Genomic DNA, 25,877 nt, shown 5'->3' on the forward strand with positions numbered 1-25,877 from the left:
TTACATACTGCTCTTCCTCTTCACTGGACAAATTATATTATAAATGTGATGACCTGGCATGAGTGGGTCTGCAGAGGAAGTATTTCTGTTCTCTGAAAGCAAAAACCATGACTATTCAGACAAACTGAACTATGTATTTCTTGCTGTTTCGCAGCAGTGGACTAGATGATAAAGCTGTATCACCTGAAAGGATTTCAGGGTTATTGGGAGCTAGCATTTTTCCGAATGATTGCAGATACCATCTTGAGATCAGGAAGGCTCAGAGTGTTTGGGTCTTTTGCTTGGCTGTACTAACTAAATTAACCTTCCACCTAAATTCATGAGGTACCATTTATGTCTTGTTCATGTGAAGCAACCCAAACCTAACTGAGTGAGAAGATGGAGTGGAAGAGTATGTCTTACCTTGGGAAGATAGTAAAACAGAGGTCCGACCCACAGGAGCACGACAAGGACCACTATAGCCGTGAAGAACCCTGAAAGCTGAGGAAATTAGGAAAAATATTAATGCTGAGAAAGTACACAGAGCTCAGCATTTGTAAAGTCAGACATCAGAGTACAACTGGAATGTTGGATCAAATGGGTCGTTTAAAAGCTGCCAGTGGGTCTGAAAGCCTACTAGGGTTTGGATCCATCTAAATGACCTTTAATATTCAGCACCATTTGTAAAAATGGTCACAACTTTAATTTATAAAAATCTTTCTCTTTTTTAGAACAATGGTGTGGATGAGACTGCAGAAAATATTTTCTGGCTTTCTGTCTGCTCACCTGGGTGTTGGCACCAGCGCTTTCTAGGATATTGGTGGTAGCCAGTGTTGCCGAATTGGGAAAACACTTGAACAGAGAAGAAATAAAGTTGGAAATCCCATGAGCTAGCAGCTCCTGTCAAGAGACAAAATCACAAAAACTAAGGTATGTTACACAGCAATTGAAAAGGCTTCAGCAAGACTGAGGCTGCCGGTGGCTTTGCCAGAAAAGGGGAGGGTTTGGTACATTTTCTTTCAGGATGTGGCTTGGTACAATGATCAATATTTAGATTTTAAGGTACTAATGACATTATTTAGAAAAACTCCAGTGGCATATTAGGAGTCTCCATAAACTAACATGACACATTTGAAATATTGAGAAAACCAATCAGGTGAAATTGGAGGGAAAAACTGAGAGATTTCCGGTGCCCTTTGACATGCAGTTGAGTACCAAGATTGTCAACAGGATGTAAACAATAACATTTTCTGATTCTGATTAAAAAGTCTGCTAAACCTTTGTGAGAATTTTACAAGAGTAGGTGAAATGGGGAACACGCAACACTGTGAAATGTGTGTGCTTCTCACTGAGGTTACTAAATCTGATTCAATGTTGGAGATGCAACCGCATAATATTTATAGAAATGTTTCACAACTGGATGGACAGGCCACATTTGATAGCTCAATGAATGTCCGCTATTCTACAAGCGTTTCCCTTTTTTTGCCCTCTTGAACCCCCATTCTGTCCATTTGTAGAAAGAGTTCTTCTTTATTGTTCCAAACTTCCATATGTTCGTCTTTTTAAGATTAGCAATAGTGAGGCAACTGGAATCTTGCAGCAATGAAAAAAATGCATACTTTGGGATTTTAAATTGTAGCCACATAATTGGTCAACTGCTGCATATTCCGATTTCAGCAAAAATGCTGCTGTTCATAAATCCTATGAGTAAAAAGATACCGTTGAGCACACTCAAGAAATGCATCTGTCACCCTGCAAATGTCACTTGCCAATCCTTCAAATCGCAATAGCTCGTCTAGCTCCAAACATACTATGAGCTATAGTATTAATGTTGCAAATGAAAAAGTTAGTTTCCTGTAACACCACTTCACCATTCCGGATATCTTTATTACGTTCAAAATTCCCTGTAACGCCAGTTCACCATTACAGGTATCATTAATAAATTCAAAAGCACTAATTGTCTTTGCCTCTGGTGAAGAATCGTTCAACACTTCTTAAGCAAAGATAAATAAATCTCTACGATTATTAAAGATAAGGCTTAGAAAAGACCGCACTTTTTTAAAAAGAGTAAATATTAAAAAAAAACATACATATATGAAGCAACCCATTCGATAATAAAAAAAGGGGGTTAAAAATGCATGTGGGGGAACAGTGAAGCAATATGAAGGAGTGAGACTCTATGACGGACCTGTATGCGAGCAGTGAATCTGCTCCACTCCTTCGCATGTCCAGGACCACTGCTTTGGGTCTGACCCTCCACCCACTGTCCCTGCTCAGCTGCCAGCATGGTTTAATCTCAGCTATTACACATGTCCACATTCTAGGGCCCATTGTCCCCACCCTGGTTCCGTGCACACCCTTCCCTGAGGCACAGCAGCGAGCTCTGGCTTGGGATCTAGGCTGAAAGTTCCCCATTACATCTGAACCTGCATTTCATCTCAACCCTCTTTTGTCACAAACGTGCACTAATTTCCTACCTGGTTGGGGTCAATGGTGTACCTGTGCTTCTCTGCATAGATCATGGCCAGTGAGACAGAGACTGCGTAACCCACGAACGTGATGGCCACTGTGTCGCCCAGGACGTCTGGCAGGACCTCCATGGAGGGGAGTGTGGGGCTGGGGAATCTGGATGAAAAAGAGGGGAGATGGCTGATTGCACCCCTCAATGAGACAGTCAAACCCACAGACACCAAAGAAGCAAAGCAACTCAAAGCTCTGTCCCAGAGGTTAAAACCAAGGGTGGCGTTTCCTCACACACGCTCAAACTCATGCATACCTCTGTCTGTTATTGCTGGCGTCAGAGTACACAGCTGTGTACATGGCATTACCGACAAGCATCAGGGTTCCACATACCTTCCCACCATACGTCACACCAATGACCAGTCTCCAGGACCCTACAGGCCATACCTTCATAAACACAATTGTTGACACTAATGCCTTGAAGTGAGTCACTACCTCTGCATGTGGCACTAATGACACTGACTGGCACTGCAGACACCAGGCCTGCATAAACCTCATCTACATAAAGTTTATAACACGACTGCTGACACTAAAGACCGGGGTCCCAGGCACCCTCGGTCCAGCACTGCTTACCCGGCCGGCAGCTGCCCCACGATCTGAATATCGAAACGGCTTTCGAGATTGGAGGCAAAGGTGATGCCAGTTGCCAGCAGGACCTGTGAGGGGAGCACAAGAAAGAGGCAGAGTGGGTGAGCGGGTATTTCACTAGCACGGTGCCTCACAGAATACAGATCACTTTTAGGTGCTAAACAGAACTCTTTTTATTGGGTGACCTCTGACCTGATAAGTAAAATCAGAGGTCATCAAATCAGTGCTGCAGCAAGAACACCCCCTTCTAGATACTGTACTTCATGTGTGAGTCCCAGCTGGCGAACCGTTGGTCCAATGAAGAGCACAGTAGATTGTTGATGTCAGTAGAGGACAGTAAAATCAGTTCAATGTTTTTATGTGCCTTTGCCCGAATGCCTACTGTAGGGCATTACCCTGCCTTACCTATGTTAAATACGCTGTTCGAGTTATTTACACTGTGCGTCTCACACTCCCCTCCATGGGAGGACTTCTACTCAATGGCGTGGCCTGGGTATCTTGGACACTAATGCAAGCAAGGCCAATGGGCCTCCTGCCCACCCCCAATCGCGGGTCTCTTTTTAAGTTTGAAAGCTTTAGTCAATCAATAACACACGTTTCAATAATTATAAGAAAAGTAATGCAACACACAGCAACGTGTGAAGGTAGTAAAATAACGGGGTAGCGCTGTGTTAAAATGCAACATACTGAAGCTTTCTGTGTTTTTTAAAACTTTTATAAGAAATGAAGCAATTTATGAAAAGAAATATACAGAAAAGATAATAGAAAAGAAACAGATTAACGAAGACCAAGTAGAAAATAGTGGTAGCAAAAAATAGCGCGGAGTAGTAATATCAAGTAATAAAGAAAGAATGCAGAGAAGTAAGTGAATAATGAAGTAAATAATGTGAAGGATAGAGGTAGTGTATGTTTAAGGCTGTTTCAAAGTTTCTGAAGTAATAGTAGATCCATGCAAAACATTTTTACAAACATTATTTAAAAAGGTTAATATTGGGAGCCAAAACAATTCTCTTTTGACTGAAATATTTGAGGAACCCACAAACAATCTATTCAATTTATGATGGGAGCACCTGCGCATATCATCAAACTTTAAATGAAATATTTGAAAAGCACTTCCACTTGATTATTTTCTGGAAAGCAATTGCAAAGATCTAACAACTTATTGTGAAATAAGATCATATCAGTGGGATCTGCGAGACTACCACAAAATAGTCAGTGATACTAAAAGAGGACGAAGTATGCAAAACCATCCTCTCTTGATTCCACACCCTTTGCCAGTAGGTGGATACCAAAATAACCTATGCAATAAATTCCTATTAGATTCATCACTCGACCAACAATCATTACGGGTTACTTGAGAAAATTTAGTGGACATGGAGGGAGTGATATGAAGCCTATTATAAATAAGAACAATGTCTGAGTAGTAGTGGCAGCCCTTGAGGTTTTTATGATTTTTTTCCCCAGAGTTTATCCCAAAAAGACACTGGTAAATTAAGACCAAAATCCTTCTCCAAGAGCAATTCAATGTTAGATTTGGGCTTTAATATATGTTGAAGAAAAATACATTTATAAATAAGAGAGGCTTTAAGAAGAGAGGTTAGGAGTTGAGGTAGACCAATGATAATAGAAGATTCACGAGAGTCATGTAAAGAATAAAGAAGATTCAACACTATGTTTAATGGAAGAGAGTACAGAGATTGAAGTGAAGTGGGACATTAAAACTGTGAACTTTCCTATCCTCGTCCCCCTTACCCTGTGTTTTGCTTCCCTTTTTCTGTCCCTTACTCGTTGTTATCTCCTTCTCCATGGCACATTTAATTGTGGCCTTTTCTCTTCCTTTGCACCATTTGCTCCTCATTTCCCTTCTTCTTTCTCTCCTCGTTCCTCGTTATTCCCTTCACACATTCTGAAATGTTTTCGTCTTTGCCTCCCCTATCTTTCATTCACTGCTTTCATCCCTTTCTCTTCTCTATTTCTCCCTTTCCTCTTCTCCCCTTGTATCCCACTCAACCTCCCTGAAAAGTAAACATAGAGCGAGGCCCCAGGTCAGCTGTGTTTTATAAGTTTTGAGCTGTGGCCTTTAAAAAAATGCAGCCTGGTGCAGGGCAGGCTGGACCCCACCCCATCTCCTAGCCGCAGTACCACTGCACCAGTTGCACCACTGCTAGCTACGCCCCTCCTTTACCCTCGCATTGACAAACATATCAGTGAAAACATAATTTGAGTGATACTCCTGATTCTCTCTTCTGTCTGCTAGTCTCAAGTTGTGATCTAAAGTCTCACTCAAATATGTTTTCACAGATAAGGTAGTCAATTCAAGGAAAAAGGAGGGTGGTAGCTATCAGTGGTGTAACTGTTCATTACAAGACGGGAGGCTACCATTATGCAATAAACTTTTATTGCTACCCCAACATTCAGCTGTTTAAAGAACATACATTACATCATGAATAAAAACATTCCAATAAGAACTTTCAAAACAGCTTATAACTCCATGGTAACTAAGCATCTTCCTCTTTTATTTGCTGCTCCTCTACTGTTCAGTATGTATTCACCATACTGTAGCTTAACGTAGCTTGTATTGGTACTAATTATAAACTGTTTTTCTTACCTTAGATTTTCTAAGGTAAGTGTCATAGTATTCTTTCTTTTCACTCCCCTCCAATTTTTGGTTGGGTTAATATTCTATTTTTGTACTCTTAAGCCTCTTATTTTGATTTAAGAGGTATTTTAGGGCTGTCTCTGATGGCTTTAGGTTATTATCTAGAACTAGCAGTGCTCTGTGGACACGGGCTGTTACCCGTGGTCACCGCTATTCTTTTTTTAACCGCGCGGCTCAGAAGGATGCCCAGCCTGAAGTCAAACTTCTCTCTGACTAGAATAGGGAAGGAGAGAAAGAGCTGTGGGGGCACAGGGTACTTCCTGTGGCCTCCCGCTATTCTTTTCTTTTCAGCCGCGTGTCTTGTAAAGGCGCACAGCTTATGTGAATCCTCCCAGAATCGGGAGGCAAAGGAAAAGCCCTTGCCATTCGTCGGCAGGGTCGGGAGTTAAGGGTAAGCCTAAGCAGCTACCCGTGACCACTTGAAATCTCTTTCTCCCATCTTCAGAGACACGTAGTCTGCACAGGAGCATTTTTCAAATACAGAAACAGGTTGTAGTATACTGCTCAGTCAGGATGTGTTTATATTAGAATGCTTTATGTGGTCTTCCTCCACATCTATATCACTTTTCTTGTAGCACATCGTGCCGTGTGCCGTGCCGCACACCTTTCACTCCAATTTTTGTGGGGATTTTCATTTAGCAAGGTAACTGTACTTTATAGTGCTTATTTACATAATGTTACTTTTACCTACTTTACAGTGCCTTCTTTCTAAAACCCCTGTAGTAGAATTTCCCTAAGGCATGTGTCACGATAGCTTACACGCTATTTATTTTTCACTTACATATCCCCTTTCATGGGATCTAAGACAGTTTGTATTTTCATTACATGGTACCTGTATGTGATTTTACATTTTCCTACTGTCTAGTGGATTTATTTTCTAAAATCCACCTAGGTGTATCTCACACACCTCCCTTACGCCTTTAAAGTGTTTTTCCTTTCTTTCTTCTGCACTTACTGTTCTTTTCCATTTTCTTTCTGCTCGCCACCTTCACAATGGTCTGGCCAACCAGTGTGCCCTGGTGGTGATTTGTATATCAACTTCTTATTCTTGTTTTTGCGCCTCCATTGCCGCGCAAACTTCTTCCTTCATTTCCTTGCTTGTTTTTCCTTACAGTACTCTTCCCTTACAACTTCGTCTTATTCACATCTGTTGTCTCCGTTAAAGGGGGAAGAAGGGTTCTATACATGCTTTGCTTTCATTGTTCATACTTCTGTGCTTTTCTCAGTGCTTTTCTTTTAAAAGGTTCAAAATGTATTACACATTCATTAGGCATTTTAAAACGTATCATTATTTCATTACGTGTTTTAAAATGTATTAGTTGTCACAGGATGTATGTCGTTACAACGCACACTTTTACAACGCATGCACTTACAACGCATTTTTTACAACGCAACATCCACTACAACGCATTCCATTACATAGCATGACACTACAACGCATTTTTAAAAACTACCTTTACAACGCATTCCATTACATCGCATACTACCTTTACAACGCATACCATTACAACGCATAATATTAAATTGCATTTAAGGTAAGTATTGGATAGTATAGGGGTAAAAATTACTATTCTAACTCCAGGGGGTGCAACAGTAGGGTAAGTGTTGGATTGCGTTGTAATGGGATGCGTTGTAAAGGTAGTATGCGATGTAATGGAATGCGTTGTAAAGGTAGTTTTTAAACATGCGTTGTAGTGTCATGCGATGTAATGGAATGCGTTGTAGTGGATGTTGCGTTGTAAAAATTTCGTTGTAAGTGTAGTGCGTTGTAATAGTTGCGTTGTAAATGTTGTTCACCCTTGTCACATCACTTCAAGATTTATTCACCTTATCCTTTGATCGTAACCTTTTGTTGTTCCTCTTTGAAGTCTCCTTTCTCATTGCAAAGAAGGGAGAAGATGTAGTATACTGCTCAGTCAGGATGTGTTTATATTAGAATGTTCAAGGTTAAAATGTTGATGATTTAGTCAGTTGCTGAATGGGCTGAGCAGATACAGACCGCTCCTGGTGGGGCTCTTCTATTATACAACTTAATACCAAATAAACCTACGTGAAAACTACCAAGACGGGACTACTTCTTGTAACATTACACAGGTCTAATCTTACATGCAGTCATGTTTGCTCGGGCTTAGGCCATTTTAGCAAGAAGCATATAACGTAACGTGTTGCTCTAACAACGCGGGTAGCACAAGCTCTTAACCGCCCAATCAGCTGCACCGGTAATAGAAAATTGTTGCAGGCAGCTGAAATTAAGGTTTTTGTGGGATACTCTTAGGGGAAAAAGGGTAAATGATAAAGGAAAGGGAAAGGTATATTCCCATGGGCAGGTTAATACTCTGACCCCCTTTAGGTAGTTCCTTTTCGTTAGACATCATGTCTGATAATGAAGTGCAGAGAACTCTTGATCCTCTCCTCAATGAAAATATGGTTATGAGATTTATTTGAGAGGGAGTTTAAGTCATCCCTGAAGGAGGCGGTGGAAGCCGTTCTTAATAAAAGGAAAGAGGTTTCTCCTGCTGAGGGGGGCTCCTTTGTACTTTCAGAGGACGAAACCCCTTTGTCTAGAAAAGGAGGTAAGGACTCAAAAAGTCCAGACACATGACTACTGAAGTACTTTCTGTGGGCAGACTGAGCGCTGCAAAAGAAAGAGACCAATCTTTGGGTAGCCTGAGTGCTACAGATCAGCAAGGTGTACATAGCTGGACAGTTTAAAAGAGTAGCCATATTGGCGTAATTAGCATGGGTCTGCCTTGCGAAACAAAACGATCGAGTGACCTTCACGGCACAAGAGACCGCAGTTTTCAAACTGATGACAAATATCCATTTGGAATGGACTTTGAGGGAGAGGCTGCAGAATATGTTTCCGCTCTACCAGAGACCGTAGATAATGATTTCCTCCATGAGGACCCGGACCAGCCTTTTAGTTCAGATGCAATAAAAGACCCTTCGGGTGTGGAAATGTTTAATCCTACCCATATCACACATCCAAGAGGGTCAGATTGGTGGCCTATGGACCACGTAACATCTTTTATTAAGTTCTGGATTCGTACGTCCCTTGATAAGGAGACACAAAATTAAATGAGGGTTGAGTTTCCCAGGCCTTTCCTCGATGACAAATCAGGGATGATGCCTAATCTAGATCCAGAGTTACTGACCTTCCTGTTTAAGACAAGAAGGGACCCTAGAAAGGTACTTGAGCGCTGCCTTAAGCAGTGCCAAGATAAAGTTTTAGACACTCTGGGCCCACTTGCCAGAATACTGGATTTGGCGGAAGAGGCCTTATTTACTGGCATCCAGGTGGACGTGGAGCTTATAGTTTCTCCGTGGCTGGAGTCAGCAGGATATCTGCCTCCTCTGGAAGGCCAATGCTGGCATAACTGCTGAGCGTAGGTGATCTATCTTAATGAGAATGAACCCTAAGTCGGGAGATCTTGCTAAAAAGAAGACCCAAGGAGACCCAAATGGTCTACTCTTCGGAGAGAATTTGATCAAAACACTAGGAAAATATGCCTTGACTTTTTCTGCCTTCAGTAAGGCACAAACTGACAAATGAGGCACATGTTCAACAATAGGGTTTTTGGAAGGGCTGACAGCATGGAACTGGCTGTCAGCGGTGGCCAACAGAGGTCCCAGTACTACCAGCAGGGCCAGCAGGGTTATGGAAGGAATTTCCAAGCAAACAGTAGTTTTCCCCGCAAAGAGGTCAAGCCCCTCGCGCACGAGGCAAGGGGGGCAAATTTCAAGGAGCTGGACTTCAAGGTAAGATATTTCCCGTAGGTTTTTCCCACTCAAGGGTAGGGGAAATGATATGTTTTTCACCCCAAATTGATCAGCCATAACAAACGATTCTTGAGTGGTGCAGACTGTGGGGGGTTTCAAGATAGAGTACTGGCAGTCAGCTTACCAAGGGTGTCAGCCAAGGGAGTTTGTCCTAGATCAGGAGCAATAAGCACTGGTTGATTCAGAGGTGGTTCAAATGTTCCTCAAGGGAGCAATTTGCAAGGTGTCTAACCCAGAAAAGACTATTGTTAGTACGGTCTTCCTAGTAAAGAAAAAGGTCAAGGTAGGCGTCCAGTGATAAACTTAAAGGAACTGAACATGTTTCTATTTTACATATACTTCGAGATGGAAGGAATCCATCTTTGTGGGACATTCTGCAAGAAAAAGATTGGCTTGTGAAGTTGGATCTCAAAGACACCTACTTCACAGTTCCTCTGGACCTACTTTCTCAGAAGTATTTGTGGTTCAGTTGGAAATGTGTAATTTACCTGTTTTGTTGTCTTCCCTTTGGTCTCTCTTTGGCCCCTTGGTGTTTCACCAAGGTGCTACGACCAGTAGTTGCCTTCTTGAGAAGGAGAGGTGTGTGTTTACTGATTTACCTAGACAATATGCTACTGATGTGTCAAGATCAGGGAAAATTGCTGAAGCACATGAAGTAGACAACGGATCTTTTAGAAGCCTTAGGGTTCATTATCAATGTGGAGAAATTGGTTATGATTCCTACTCAGAGTTCGGAATACCTGGGGTTTCAGATCGATATCATTATGACTCAGTTGCGTCTTCCACAGAAGAAGTTGTCCAAGATCAAGAAGAAGGTAGCTGATGTCCTAACAAAGGATGTAGCTTGTGTTTTAGGTCTGGCAAGAGTGGTTGGCCATCTGTCCTCTTCCTTTCAAGTGTTTGCCACATGTCAATTGCATTACAGGGCTCTGCAGAGGCTGAAATCCTTGGGTTTGAGGAAAAGTCTACAGTACACAGACACAATTCCTCTGCCTCAGGAAGCTAGGGAGGACCTTCTTTGGTGGTGCAGCAACCTGGACAGCTGGAATGGCAAGGCAGTTTCTAGAAATGCCCGGCCTATATGGTAGAGTCTTGTTTGGGGTGCAAAGCTAGGACATATAGAAACTGGGAGGAAGGGGTCACGGTAGGAACTTCCATTACACATAAATTGCTTAGAAATAATGGCAGGTTTAAACGCTCTGATGAGCTTCAAGACTAGGCCTGGGGGGTGAACTTCGCTCTGTTCAGAGAGTTTTCCGCACTCCATGGAGCACGCAGAGTAGGAGTTGGGTTTCTTCCCCGCTCCCGCATGCCAATTTAACGTTGGCGAGCAAAATCCAACACTAGACCACAACCCAGCGAGATTTCTCAACGTGTATGGTCACAACCGATTGCGTTGAGAAACCATCCATTCACGTTGAGGAAGTTGCGGCTTGAGTAAAAAATCTACGAGAGCGGCAGAAAGAAGCAGCACCCTCTTGTGCTGTGCATGGTACTGTTTGCACAGGACAAACACCCAGTGTTAAAAATCAGTGCAAACGGCGTGACTTAATGCACTCTACTGCTTGTAGAACTCCGCGTAGAGCGGCAGAGATTTTTGGTCACTTCGCGGAGTTACGCATAGCAGAACTCCCTGAACTCCACCCAGGCCAATTCAAGACCACTCTAAGAAACAGTGTTCTGTTGATCCGATAGAACAATTTTACAGCATTATTTATATTTACATTTTTATTTACATCATTTGTGTGCATGGTGACCCGAAGACAACCCCGTAGGAGGCAGCATACCAACCGAGCAGACCAAGCCCCCCAAGGATAGAGCTATTTAAAAAGCCAGGTTTTGATCGCTTTCCAAAAGCGTAGCTCATTTTCTATCCTACAAATAGCTGGTGGTAAGGTGTTCCAAAGCTTTGCTACATTAACGCTAGAGAAGCGACCACCTCTTCTCATTTTTTTAACAGTTGGGACAGAAGCCAGATGTAAATTCGTGGACCGAAGTCATCTATTCGGAGTGTAGGAAGTGATCAGTTGTTGAAGGATAGGTGGACCATGGCCCTGCAAAGCCCGGTTCGCAATGCAAAGTGATTTAAATTCCACTCTTTGGGCAATGGGAAGCCAACGAAGATCCCTCAGGCATGACAAGCTGACTGTGATCTAGGGATTCCAAGCAGTGTGCGTGCAGCCGCCTTCTGCACCACCTGAAATTTCCAGATAACTCCTTAACTATAAGGAGTTTCCATGGTCCAAACAAGACAGTACCAAGGCTTGAATCACCACTTGTCTCAAAGTCTGTGGGAGCAAGGGTAGGATCTTGCGTAGAAGTCTTATAATGCCAAAACAGTCAGTTGCTGTTTCTTTGGCATGGGCTTCCATGGTCAAAGTTTCTTCAAGCCACATCCCTAAGTTTTTTTAACAGATTAACGGGTTGGTGGGGGACCAAGGCCAATAGGCAATTACAGACCCTGTTGGATGTGGACTTATTCCCAAAGATCATTAGTTCAGTTTTTGATCCATTGAGTTTCAGGCAGGACCTATTCATACAGCTGGATACCTGTTCCAGACAGGGTCCAAGATTAGATATTAAAGTAGCCGAGTTTGAGGCAAGAGAAAACGCCAGCTGGGTGTCATCTGTATAGAAGACTTTAGAGATTCCAAAGGTGACTACACTATCTGCCAAAGGCTGAAGGTATATATAGAACAGTGGGGGGCTAAGTGAGGACCCCTGTGGGACCCCACAAGCCACCAGCAAGATGTTCGAAAAACAGACTCTGTCAAAAACCTGGAATGTCTGTTTCTTTAGAAAAGAACCCACCCACTATAGGTCATTCCCTGTGATACCGGCCGGACCCACTCTATTTAAAAGTATGGAGTGGTCAATAGTATTAAAGGCAGCACTGGGATCCAGGACCACAATAGCCACTGTTGCCCCCTGATCCAATCTCTTATTTGCCTCTTCCACTACTGCCAGAAGGGCAGTCTCTGTTCTATGCTTGGGATCAAAGCCTGTTTGTGTCTGGTGTAAGATTGAGTTATCTTCGAGAAACTTCAACAGACATCTATTCACAGATTTTTCTGCCACTTTGCTTAAACCTGGGAGCAGTGATATAGGATGAAATTATCCTGACTGGAGGGGTCAAAATTTGGCTTCTTTAGGTCAGCTCTGACCATCGTATGTTTCCATGGTAGCGGCACTATGCCTTTTTCCAGGGAGATATTGACTAATTCTAATGAAATAGAGAAAATCATTTCTGGCTCTAACGCGAGAATTCTTATTGGCGCTGGGTCTAGAGGGGATCTAGATTTGATTTTAAAGGGTTGAAAAACCCTCTGAAGAAAGAGGGGGGAGTTGGGAAAGGGTGGGCAAACATCCATTCTCCCTAATTTTCAATGGAGTGGAATTTTTACTTTCACCTTCCTTTTGGAATGACTGGTAGATGTTTAAGATTTTAGAGTTTACATGCTCAGCCAGCGCATTACACCTATCAGTGGATGGTTCAGTTACATACCCAATCCTAGTAGGCCCCAACAGGGACTTGGCAATACTGAATATTTCTCTAGGGGGAATTTGCTGCATTGTTGATTTCAGTTTCAAAAAAGGAAGACTGGGCTTGCCAAATTTCAGTGTAGTAGTTCCTCACTTTGTCCCGGTACCATAACTTTTTATTTTCATCAAAATCCTTCCTCCATGCCCTTTCTGCCATCTTACATTCTTTCTTTAGAGTTCTGAGGTGCGTAGAATACCAGGGAGCTAATTTATTTTTAGATTTTTGTATTATGATATTATTGGGGATAGTTTGATCTAAAGATTCAATCAACCGTTCCATAATCACAATACTCACTTTTTGAGGATCTGAATTTAAACAAATTGAGGATGATCTTAAAATACTTCTCCAGCTATCCTGATTTAACTTAGACCATAGCTGGTCTTTAACTCCTTTCTGTCTCTCAGGAGGGATAGGTCCGGGTACCTCAAGAATTATAGGGATCAGATAATGGTCTGTCCAAGAGAGTGGCACCAGCTCCAAAACCTGTAATAGGGGATTTTTGGTAAATACAGGGTCCAAAAGATGGTCTCCTATATCCGTCGGGCCCTGGACCCTTTGTTCCAGTTAGATCGCTGCAAGGTCATGCCTAAAGCTTGGGCATCACTCGCCACCCCTAAATGCAGGTTTAGATCCCCCAATATTGTAAAATGCCTATATTTAGTGGCCATATTTTAGAGAGTTTCTGGGAGAGATTGAATTAATTGACCAGAAGGACATGGGGGCCTTGAACTAATATCTCTGCACATGTGGATGTACAAGACATTGAAATAGCAAACTCAAGACTTTCACACTCAGGGATTGAAGAGGCATTTCGACAGATAAAACTAGCCTTCAAAATGATGGCCAGAGCTCCCCCTTTTTTATTGTCTCAATTCCTGCATATTATATAATAATGTGGGGGAAGGGCTTGAACAATGTCAGGGCCTGATTACCCATGAAACCGGGTCTCTGTGAGTACATCTGGTTTAACATCCTTCAAAAAAGAAAAATATAAAGCTTATGACTTGGGAGAGACCTGCAGTTCAACAAATACACATTTCCTTCCAATTTAAGTAAGGCTTGCCCTACAACTGCCAAAATGTGTTCAAATATGTTGTCCCCCTCAGACGAATCTATTACTTGACTGCAGCCCTCCCTTAGGGTTCCTCTTAACTTCATCAAGGCGTCTTCGGGATACACTCTATTTGGGGCTGATGAAGCAGGTTCGAAGGCTCCTGGTCCCGTTTGGGCGTGGACAGGTGCAGATGGGATTGCATTTTGGTGCGCCAGAGGCGTGCCTGCTGCCTCACCAACTTTTATTCCTACAGAGTCAACCACTAGTGCGCTGACCACTATCAGTGACTCTATGGCTGAACTTTGTGATCACTAAAGTGCAGTACAAACCCCTTTCAGTGCTTCCTTCCAAACTGCTCCAACATGATTCCCCAAGAAGTTAAAAAAGATTTTAAAGGAATATCATGAACCTTTAACACAGCTTGCCGTGCGTACAGTGCATATATATTTTTAAAACATATTAAATGATAAAAAAGTAAGCCAATCTACTAGCTCGTGCTGTAGCCTCTTACTCACTTCCTCTTACTCACTGCGCACCTGCTGCCCCACCATCTTTTATCCATACAGAGTCAACCACTAGAGTGCTGACCCCTATCAGTGACTATGGTTGAACTCTATGGTCACTAAAGTACAGTAAAATCCCCTTTCAGAGCTCTCTTTCAAACTGCCCCAACACAATTTCCCAACAATTTAAATATCATGGAGCTTTAACACAGCTTGCCATGCGTGCAGTGCAACCTCTTACTCACAGCAGTATCATATCAATCGCCTCGGGGTGCAATGTCAAAGCAACTTCCAGACCTGGCCAATAAAATGTGGTATTTCTGTTGGAGTCAGAAAATTCTATTGAAAGCAGAGTTTATTTCCAGTCATTAGAACAAGAGAGCAGACAGGACCTCAGGGTGTTTAAGGGATTCCAGTGATTAGAAACTGAATCTAGTGTTTCTTGAAAGGATGCAGAACCCGTGGGGTCCGTTTCAGGTGGATCTGTTTGCCAGCAGATTGACTTTTCAGGTAGATCAATATTACAGCTGGAGGCCAGACCCCACGGCTTTGGCAGTAGGGCTTAGCTCCAAGTTTGGAACAGAAAGAATTGTTATGTGTTCCCTCCTTTTGCACTAATACAGAGGGTGTTATTAAAAGTATGTAGGGAGCGATGCAGCATAGTCTTGATTACTCCATTTTGGAATACTCAGGTGTGGTATTCAGGTGTAATGGAGATGGCAGTGGAAAATCCATGTTTGATTCCAGAGAATTCAGGTATCTTGGTAGGACAGGAAGGGGACGGGCATTCTCTTCTGTTAGAAGGAAACATGAACCTTCTTGTTTGGAGGATTTCAAGAGACCTGACAAATACCCAGGCCTTTCAGGAGAGGCTAAGAGCCTACTGGACAAATCGTGAGCACCAGGGCCAAGGAAAAGATATACAGGAGTGTGGAGAAATTTGTGTAGTTGGTGCTTGGAACGGAATTTGGATCACGTGGTGGCTCCTGAAGGTAGATATAGTGAATTTTCTCACAGGTTTGTTCAAATCAGGCCTGTGCTATAGAACAGTTAACTGTTACAAAGTAGGTATTTCAGCAGGACACTCTAGTTAATTACTTTGCTATTGGTAGTGATCTTTTGATCCGTAGGGTAATGAAAGGAATACAACTTAAACGTCCTCCTCAGGCTAGGGAAAATTCCTTATGGAACGTTAACCTGATTTTTGTCCTTTTAGTCTCTTGGCCTGATAATTCTTATCTTTCAAAAAGACAGTTATCACCGAAGATGGTGACCTTACTCTGTCTAATATATTTTAGAATAGTACTGGATGTTAAGGTGTTAGAGATTTGTAACAGATATTATTCTCCAGATGGGGTTCACTTCGAGTAATGGAAAAGAACCAAAACTATGTCTGAAAACATCTATTGTACCCCTCTTTTACTGACTGTAAGAAACTGAGTGTTGTGAATTGCATGAAAGTTTATAAACAACGCATACTTGATTTTAGACCGGATGGCGAGGATCAGTTACTAATCTCTTTCATCAAGCCTATAGTACGGTATCTATAGCTTCCATTTTCAGATGGGTGAGAGCGTGATGTCTGAAGAAGGAGTAGATTTGTCTAAATTCTGAGCGCATTCATCTTGGGGTACAATTGCCATCAACGTGTTTTGGGCAGGAGGCTCACTTGTGGCACACTGGTGGAGTGTTTCCACTTTTGCAAGCTTTTATCTTTAGCCTGTGGAACATGTGAGCTGTGAGCTGCTGGGAGGCTTTAACGGTAGCTTCCGGTCTTGTAATGAAATGGTGATTCTCTAATTATTATACAGACAGAATCTTGATTTCATTAAAGACTACGGAGGCTTACATTATTCCACTCACCACACCCATGTGTTACTTTACAATGATTAAGTTTTAAAACTTTTATTGTGAGTTATACATTATTATTATTTAGAGCGTTTATCAGTCTAACTATCACTGCCTATTCACAGGGTTATAAATGTCTACTTATGTTTCTTTCCTATTGGTAGCACTTGATATTTTCCCTCTTTTCCAGAGAACTTGTTACTATGAGACTTTCACGAACAAAGTCAAGTGCAATTAGCAGTGGCGTAAAGAATGTTGAAGGCCCCCCCCCCCGCAAAGTATAAGGAGGGGCCCCCGCTCGGGATTTAATCTGGAGCTCTCAGGGCTGAGTACTATGCTGAGGGGGCCCCCTGCAGCTCGGAGGCCCCCCTCGTACCGTGGGGGCTGCGGGGGCCTGTGTTACGACCTTGACAATTAGTCAGAATAAAGCAATGTGGGAGTCTCTGTTTTTCGTTGCAGCTTTGAGAGGAAGATGCCTAGTTACCATGAAGTTATATGCTGTTTTGAAAGTTATTATTGGAATGATTTATTCATGATGTATGTAATGTACGTACTTGAAAGGGCTGCATGTTGGGGCAGCAATAAAAGGTTATTGCATAAGTGTTAGCCTCTGTAGTTTTATTGAAATGAAGATTCTCTCTGTATGAAAATTGGAGAATAGCTATTCTCTCACCTTGCTGTTAGTCTCATGTTGTCATGATGACTCGCTTCCAAAATAAACCAGTGTATGTTTTACCTTAAATGTCACTCATCCTCATGGACATCATTAGGGGTCCCCAGGAGTGGCAGCTTCAATCCCTGGCTTGCCCCTTGCAACCCCTGGCACAGCCATTGTGACCTCTAGCCTCAGAGGTGGCAAAATAATGCTAAGAATACAGGGGTGGCTCCGCATTCATGATTACCTGTCTGTTTTTCACTATACTAAAAGTGAATAATATTCTATTATTTACTATTAGTGTAATAAAAAATGGAGCAAACTTAGGGCCTTTAGTGGCAGATGTGGCAAGCGAGAACGGTTTTAAGTGCATGTTGTATGCGTCCTTGTCACTGAGAGTGTGTTTAAGTGAGAGAGAGAGCGCGTACATATGTGTGTGCAAGTGTGTCTTTATGTTGAAGCCTGTGTGCGTAAGTTAAAGTGAATGAGAATCAAGTGACATGTAGTGAGTGTGTGAGACTGAGTCACAGATTTTTTTATTTTTTGATGCAAGGCAATGCTGCACCAAAGTTGCTGCACTGCCTTGTGTCAAAGGAAGAGGAAAAATGTGCTTTCCTAAAAAGAAATGGTGCCTTTTTTCTCTCCCTGTGTGCTGGTGCACCTTTGGCAGCCATGACCCATTGCTCACAGTTCAAGGGTATGTGCATTCTCTGAAGAATAGGTTTCGCACTGGAAGGGGTCCCTTCCAGCACAAAAACTATGCTTAAAGGATTTTCTCACTTTGCATGTGTGCTGTACAATGCAGTATAGATGCAAAGTTGGGAAAACAAGGAGAAATTAAAAAACATCTCCTTGTTACGACTGCCTCAAGGAGGCATAATATTTTGACATAAATTCCTGTCTAGCAATGCTTGTTGACAGGGATTTGGACAGTTGCGGGTAGCAGGTAGCTCGCAAAGTCCACCTCACTGGTATGAAACATGTCTGGGGTTGCTTGTTGTCCTGTTCAAAGGGGTCATGGGCCAGCCACTCAGGCTGGGTGGTCACTTTTAGGATTTGACCAAGTGTGACTTTCATATGGGTAGTCTTAGTAATGAGTATAAAGGGCCAGCTTTAACTTATCTGCACTGCTGTTCGTAATATAGGATATACAGCTTCTTGTTGCTTCTGAGATCCTAGATCGAAGTGCAGCTTTGAGCATGGCTGTGGCACCCACCATTGCAATCTCCCCTGGGATGGGTGTCCGCAGCTTGCTCCGGAACCTTGAGTTGATTTCCTTGATGGGTAACAACACGGCCAGGCAGAGGCAGGAAATGACGAGTTCTGCTATGTTTGTCATGGATAGAGCCTTGAAGATCGAGGCCAAGGTCTGGAAAAAGAGAGAGAGAGAGACAGAGTTAGATACTATGGATGTAGGCATTCTGGTTCCTTAATTTCGAATTGTGCAAACTGTTCACCTGAGGGAGGCGGGGGAGCCCTGTGAGACACCACTATATATGGTGGTGGCAGATGAGACCGAAAGTAATCAATATAGGATTTTCATTAAATATTTTTTATAAGTGACTTGAAACAAAAATGAAAAAAAAAGGAAAATCAACATAAATATTATACACAAACTCCAAAGGTCTTCATGTAAGTCTTAACTACCACCACCTCATGTAGCTCTGTCCTCCTGCTCATTCAGCAACCAAAGAAAGGCTAATCTGCATCCAGGAAGAGCAGATGGAGGTAGGCTCCTGGAGAAATACGAATATTGGAAGTCGGGGTTAGGGCTGCGCTCATACAGTCAGTACTTGTTCAGTCCAGATCCGCTTGTCATCAAGAAGAGGCGAGGGCCGCCTCTGGCCTGCATCTCTGCTGCTGGCAGTTAAGCTATTGTATTAGTGGGAATTACATTTTATATGCTGTTTGAAAGCTGTCAGGCGACATGCGCTGGTTTACTCGCTTCAGTATTCAGCACAATCCCCACTGAAATAGTCTTTAGATGCTAAAACTCCACAAGTAACAACCTCATGAGAGCTACATTAATTTCTTACAAAACAGCCAAGTCTTAATTGTTCGTTGCAACTGACAATGGTCTGACATTGACCGTAGGAATTTATCTAATGCATCATATAAATTCTAACAGTGCCAAATGTATTAGATGTTTGCAGCAAGAAGATAATTAATGTGCCATCTCATAGATGTGTTCAACTAGAATTATGAATGTAATATAGAAATATGTGTGACGACAGACCTGGGTGAGTATCAAACTTCGAGCCACTGTGGAAGTAAAGTGTAATTAGCACCACACTGATTCAATTTTTTGGCATTTCAAAATAAATGTTTTCACTATTAACTATTGCATAAAAATTGAAAGGATGAGCTAGCATTGTCAAGATTCACATGCAGGAACTATAGTTCATAACAGTAGTGTGTGGCAAATGTTTAAGTCATCTTGCCAACATTATGGCACTGAATTTTACTTTTGAGCCCACTTCAATCACTCAGATTAGTAGGTTAAAGAATTTACTCATAAAATATTGTGTAGTAGCAATGGGCACTGTTTCATATATCTACAAAAATATATGATATTATTTGCAGCACAAAGCACAAAAGGCATGTTGAATAATACTTTAAACTGGTCCAGTCTGTAAATATGTTCAAGTCACTTTTTTATATTATGCTTGTTTTTCTCTGTTTATATCAAACTTTAGTCACGACAATACATAGAGTACCAAAAGATCATCTTTCAATAATACCAGGAAGTAATAAACCTGTTTTTGTGTTTTTTTTTTTTCTGTATTTTAGCAGGGAGAGGAAAGTGCCAACTGAGCAGATTTGTGTGCTATGTAACAGAAAAAACAAACACCCAAAATGGAGGCCAAGCTCTGAATGCTCACCATAAAAAGCCCTCACCAGACTTCTAATGCATAGATGTCTTATTACTTTCTCACACCTTGATTGAATAACCTCACTCCATTACACTTGATGGTGCACTTAACAAACACCTGGAGGATGTCAAGGTTTTCTGCGCTTTTTGGTGATGGCAATCACTAAAATATACATGTTTGCAACGCTATGTTACCAAAGACTTAGGGGCCAATTACGATGTCGGGTGGAAAGCCTCAGACTGACAGTCAGATTCCCCTAGACCGTGTCAGAACCCATCCGCCTGACCGATTACGATGTTCGTGGTTGGAAGGGAAATCGTTCGGACATTCCAAATCGGTTCCGCCTGGCTCTAAGAGAATTTGTGTCGGTCGGAGCCGAATCATATAGCTCTACGGACAGTGTTCAGGGCTGGACTACGAACCAAAATCGGCCCTGGCAAAGTGCTCGGCCGCCCCACCCCCCCCCCACCCCCGAGCTCTTTGCCAGGGCCAGTTTTGGGCGATATTGTTACAGGACCGATTTTGCAAAAATGGCCCTGTAACAAAAACGGTCCCCAGGGGCCCAAAACCGGCCCCCACCCATGCAGCGCATGGGGGGATTTCCCGGTGCCCGCTACGGCCAGTCTGGCCCTGACAGCTTTTCCACCCGACCAATTAAGATGTTGGATTCCAACAGCCTTTCTGACTCGGTCTGTCAGACACGAAAAGGCTGTCGGATACTGACTTTGGGGGCTCCTACCAGGCCCTCCTTCATTCTGATGTTTCCAGTTGGGGGCAGTGGAGACACCCAAGGGACCCCTCCTTTAAAGGCACTCACTGTGTGGCAGGCACCCTGGGGTGCCCGAGACAGGGTGCGAGGTTTACCGCAGACACCCATTTTCCCCATGGGAGCCAGTGTTGTCGGTCGGAAAAAACGTGCTCCCATAGGAGTCAATGGGAGTCCGACCGAAAGCCTTTCGGACACATCATAATCGGTCGTGCCGAACCAACCGCGAGTCGGTCGGATCCTGAATCTGAGACCGTGCTGGGCAGAAAGATTCTGCCTGATATCGTAATGAGGCCCTAATTGTATCACTTGTATGTTTCTTCCCTGTGCCTGATGATTTAATTACGTTAATCCCACTTGACGACACATGTTGGCTTGCTGGAACATCATATACTGTTAAGAAGCACAGAATTGGGGCCATGGTCAATTAGATCAAGTTAGTGGACACTCTTTGCTGAGCTCCCGACCATCTCACCGAATCGTCCAGAATCCTCGGTGCTGATGGGGATTTTGGGTTTCACCCATCCTCATGTTTCTCCCCCCACACCAGTTGGGGCATCCAGCGCCCACTTCTCTGCGTGACTAGGCACCCAACAGCGATCTGCACCGGAGGCCTCAATCAGGCCACATGCACAAGGCTGAGCTCAGGCGATGTGGAGGGCAGGTCTCAGAGCTGCACGGTGACCCATGCCTCTGCACTCCTCAGGAACTCTGACCGCGGTGGCGGCGACCTTCCCACCCAACTCCCTAAGGCCTGGGGTCAAGCAGTGGGGGGGATCCTATCAAAAGACCTAACTGCAGAGGAACATGGGAGAAGGGGGCCAGGGGGCACACAAAGGAACAGCAGCCTGTGAGGGAGAAAGCAGGGTGCCCTGCAGTCCCGGAGTACTCTCCGTTAACCGGACTCCCTCTTCCACTCTCAGGACGACTGGCGAACCGAGACTGGGCTTGCATTCCCCCCAGCTCTACTGATGACACACCAGCCATGCCCTAGTCTTCTACAGACCCTTCTCTTACCTCCACCCACCCTGGGAACTGTAGCCTGGCGGCTCTTGCTGCCTGCCATTTGGATTTATGGGGGAGCAAGCAGGCTGGGACAGGGGGCAAGTAAGATCCTTCATGGCCTGAACGTGCTATCTGAAAAGCCTATCCCTTCCTCTACTTGGTGCTGCATGAGGCCTGGCAACAGGGTCACCAATGGAGGGGACTCCTAGTCTCCTGGTGGCCTAACACTTGATTTGAGGGGAAAACGATCCTTCACCTTGTTTACCCTTACCCCTCTCTTTTCATAGAGCAGAACACCACTTTCAGGACTGCCTTCTCCCCTCCCCCACTTAACCATGGATGTACCGGAGACTTACCTGTTGGTTGAGTTCACCTCCTCAAGTTCACATGGCCACCATGGGCCGTGATAAACCCTCGACCTCTTAGTTGCAGACCAGGATTGACCACTAGTCAGCCCCCTTCCACGGCTGACCAGGGATCCTCAAACCTGCTGGACTGACCTGCCTTGCCTCCAAGCCCTGGCAATACCTGTGCAATCTTCCAGGCCATCCAAGCCTCTTGTTCTGCCCTAAAAACCAAGATTGGCGAGGTGGGAGTGGCGGATCATGGAAATGGGGGCTGGATCACCAAATTGGAGGATACGTCAGGGAGCTCAAGTTGATGGTCCATCGCCTTTCGACGGCGTCGGACTCTCCCGGGCGCAACTCTGGGTGCTCTACTAGTCCACATCCTGGTTCTTCAAGATCCCAGAGCAGGCCCTCGTCTAGGCTATGGAACTACTTCCACTTAAATGCAACATTCTACCCCCATGGGGCTCTACTGATACTCCCCTCCCCCCAGAAAGCGCATGAGATCGGCACAACTGGGCCACCGGGACTCCCAAAGGCACCCCTCTTCAGGTCTCAAAAAGAGGGGATAGGCAGTAGCGCCCTCTCGGTCCCTTTGGTCCATGTCACCCTCCTCTGCTAGTGACTCCCTGAATGACCGGGGCCCTCCAGCTGTTGCCTGACCTAACCTGGTGACTTTGACAGTCTCCTTTCCTCATTCCTATCGACAGCACGACTGTATCCTTTTACTAGCTCTTGTTCAGTTGGCTTTCTTTTGACTTGTTTCCACATATAGTTATTGGTTGTTGTGTAACGGGGCGACAGATGCTTCTGGAGTGGAAGTCTGGGATGGGAGGAGTTAAGTTGGGGTGATCTACTGTTCCAATGGTTATGCATTCTGTTCTTCTTTTTCTTGCAGTTGCTTGCTTCACATCCCACCCAATCCCCCTTGCCTGCTCCTTTAGAACTCATTCCCTATGACAGACTCCGTTGAGTTGCGCCCCGCCCCCTTCTGAAACTTTAATGACCTTAATAATAAAATCAAACATGGGGATGTGGTCCAGTACCTTAAACTTAGATTTGAGTTATCTCACACGCCATGGTGAGTTTTTATTCTCCTGTTATCTTTCGCTGCAGCAAGCACAATTTCCATCATAGTCACATCTCTATTCGGGTTTCCTCTTTCGGACCTTACGCCAGCATGGATCTTTTAAAGCACAAACACCCTCTCGGGCCGTCCTTTCTACCTATTTTCTGGTTCCTATTTGCATACTGATGTAAACACACGGTGCCTGTCATCACTCAAGGTTTTTCACAATAAGAGCATGCTGTTACTAGCTGTTGTGTTAATATTCTCCACCGTTGATTTATTGTACATATGGGTAATTCCTTAAACATTCATTTTAGGTTTGCCCCTGACGAAGGGATTTTATGATCCCGAAATGCATCGGGCTGCATGTTCAAAATTGGATGAAGAATTGAATCATCATTGTATTATTGAAAACTATGCATGAACATTGTACACATCATTAAGAATTATTAATGTGCTGTTTCTTCAAACAATGTAACCTTATGTTGAAATTGAGCATGTAATTATTGTTTTTGCTAATGAACACATTTTGGTTCACATTTCGTTTATTTATCACAAATATTGGTTTGTTAGTTACAAACCAGTGAACAGTGCATGGTACTTAGTAGGTTTTCCTGCTATAGCACTTGTCCTCTTGAAGTTATCCGATGTGACGGCGGATATAGTACCATAGCACCCATTACAAATATATCAATAGGTTTTTTAATATTTGATTAAATTGGAGTGCACCTTTACCCCACAAATTCAGTACCTTAAACGCCACACCCCTCTTGTTATGGTCCTACAGGAGACCCACCTGCTCAGCAATCACTGCCCCATCCTACAGAGAGGGGGCTACACCCAGGTTTAGCATGCTATCTATACTGCCATCTCTCGGGGCACGGTCATCCTCCTGCACAAACAGCTCTTCCTGCTTGTCACAAGATGTGATGCCTGGCAGCTTTGTCCTCTTGGAGGGCAATGTGGAGGGCATCTACTGAAAAATTGTCTCCGTCTACACCTCCCATGCTTGAGTCCCCTACAATGCAGGCGCTTGCACCCTTACTCCTTCAATCCCACCCCGGTCTCACCCTCCTGGGGGGAGATTTTAACTCTATGTGAGACCCCCAGATGGACTCCAGTAACCCCTCAGCACGTCGCACATATGACTTGGCAGCATGGGTATCCTCCTTGGCTCTGTCCGACACATGGCCTGCTCTACTCCAGGCTAGAGTATACTTTCTACTCCCACTCTCAAAACTCCTCTTCCCAGCTTGATTATCTTTTTAAACCCTCCATGGATCCTCCCACACGTGCTGACAGACCATGCGCCAATCATCCTGGCCCTCCAGTCTTCTAGGCATCAGCAAATATGCCATTGTTAACTTAGCACATGGTGGCTGACAGCGTACACACACTCAGGTGATTCCCCTACCACGCTATGGGAGACCCTGAAGGCAACCCTCTGTGACCAGACAATTTCTTACCAATCAGCTGCCCAAATCCGCAGATTCCAGGAGGTTGTGTCCCTCAAACACGAACTGCGCTCTGCGAGAAGGCCCATGCTGCAAATCGTACCGCCGAGCTGAGACATGGGACAGACCTGAAGAGGCTGGCGCTTCGCCAGAAGCAGCTAGACATTGCAACCTTCGAACACCTTGCCTCATCAGTCAGGACCTACGATATGAGGGATGAGGCCAGAAAACTCCTACACTGGCTAGCAAACAGGAACTTAGCCCTCCACCTTGCTCCTGCTCTGGTGACGGAGGCAGGCTGAGAGTTGTCAGGCCCTCAAATGATTGCCCAGGAATTTGCATGCTGCTTCTCACACCTCTAATCCAGCGTCTCAATGCCATAGTAGAGGACTTGCTCCTCCCCAGCGTGTCTGACATCAACAAACATGAACTGGAGGAACCCATTATGGGTGCCGAAATTGCAGAGGCCATTTGGGCACTCCCCACCTGGAAGTCACTATGACCTAACGGCTTCCCACTGGAAGTCTATAGAAAATGCACTAACTTTTAACCGCTCCTTTGCTCGCAATGTATGAGGAATCACTGAAGGTGGGCGAGCTCCCCTATGACCGCCGGGGGGCCACTATGTTGGTTATTCTCAAACCGCAGACACCCCTGAGAGACTGTGGTTAGTATATGTCTATTTTCATCCTAAACATGGAATCCAAAATCCTAGCCAAAGTATTGGCGAGCTGGCTGGTGAAAGTCCTTACGTCCCTAATTCACCTGGATCAGAACGGATTCATGCCGGGACACAGCATGTACCATTGCCTCAGACGGGTACATAATGCGATTGCACTGTCTGAGGACAGCACAGGCTGTCTAGCCCTCCTCTCGTGATTGACTTCCAGAAGGCCTTTTACTCGGTTCTCTGGCAATGCCAATTCCACCTGTTGGAATGTATGAACAGTGGCCCCCTCTTCTGCCACTGGGTCCGGATGCCTTACTCAGGGCCTTGGGCAAAGGTCTGAGTAAATGGGATAACCTCCCAGATCATCCCAGTGGGAAGAGGCACATGGCAGGGCTGTGCCATCACCCCTTTTACTTGCGCTTGACATTGAGCCTCTAGCGGAATGGGTCCGACGAGATGTGTAATTCTGTGAATTCTGCTAGACAGATGGACGCAAGGATCAAGTCTCTCTCTACACAGATTACCTGCTGGTCTTGGTCTATATAAGTGACTCACACCCCTTG

The 25,877-nt window shown here is 44.2% G+C and overlaps 1 protein-coding gene across 2 annotated transcripts in view; it reads right to left on the reverse strand.

Moving 5' to 3' along the window:
• Positions 1–25,877, reverse strand: part of LOC146856433 (solute carrier family 26 member 10-like) — a 335,814-nt gene that overhangs the window by 174,675 nt on the left and 135,262 nt on the right. For both annotated transcript variants that reach the window (XM_085654582.1, XM_085654581.1), the window contains exons 5-9: positions 18,347–18,499; positions 3,073–3,155; positions 2,457–2,604; positions 766–879; positions 403–480 (exon numbers count right to left, since the gene is read on the reverse strand). In XM_085654582.1, the coding sequence (XP_085510708.1) occupies positions 403–480; positions 766–879; positions 2,457–2,604; positions 3,073–3,155; positions 18,347–18,499 (576 nt within the window). The remainder of the gene's footprint in view (positions 1–402; positions 481–765; positions 880–2,456; positions 2,605–3,072; positions 3,156–18,346; positions 18,500–25,877) is intronic.

The sequence above is a fragment of the Triturus cristatus genome, chromosome 4_1, assembly GCF_964204655.1.
Source record: "Triturus cristatus chromosome 4_1, aTriCri1.1, whole genome shotgun sequence".
NCBI lineage: Eukaryota > Metazoa > Chordata > Amphibia > Caudata > Salamandridae > Triturus > Triturus cristatus.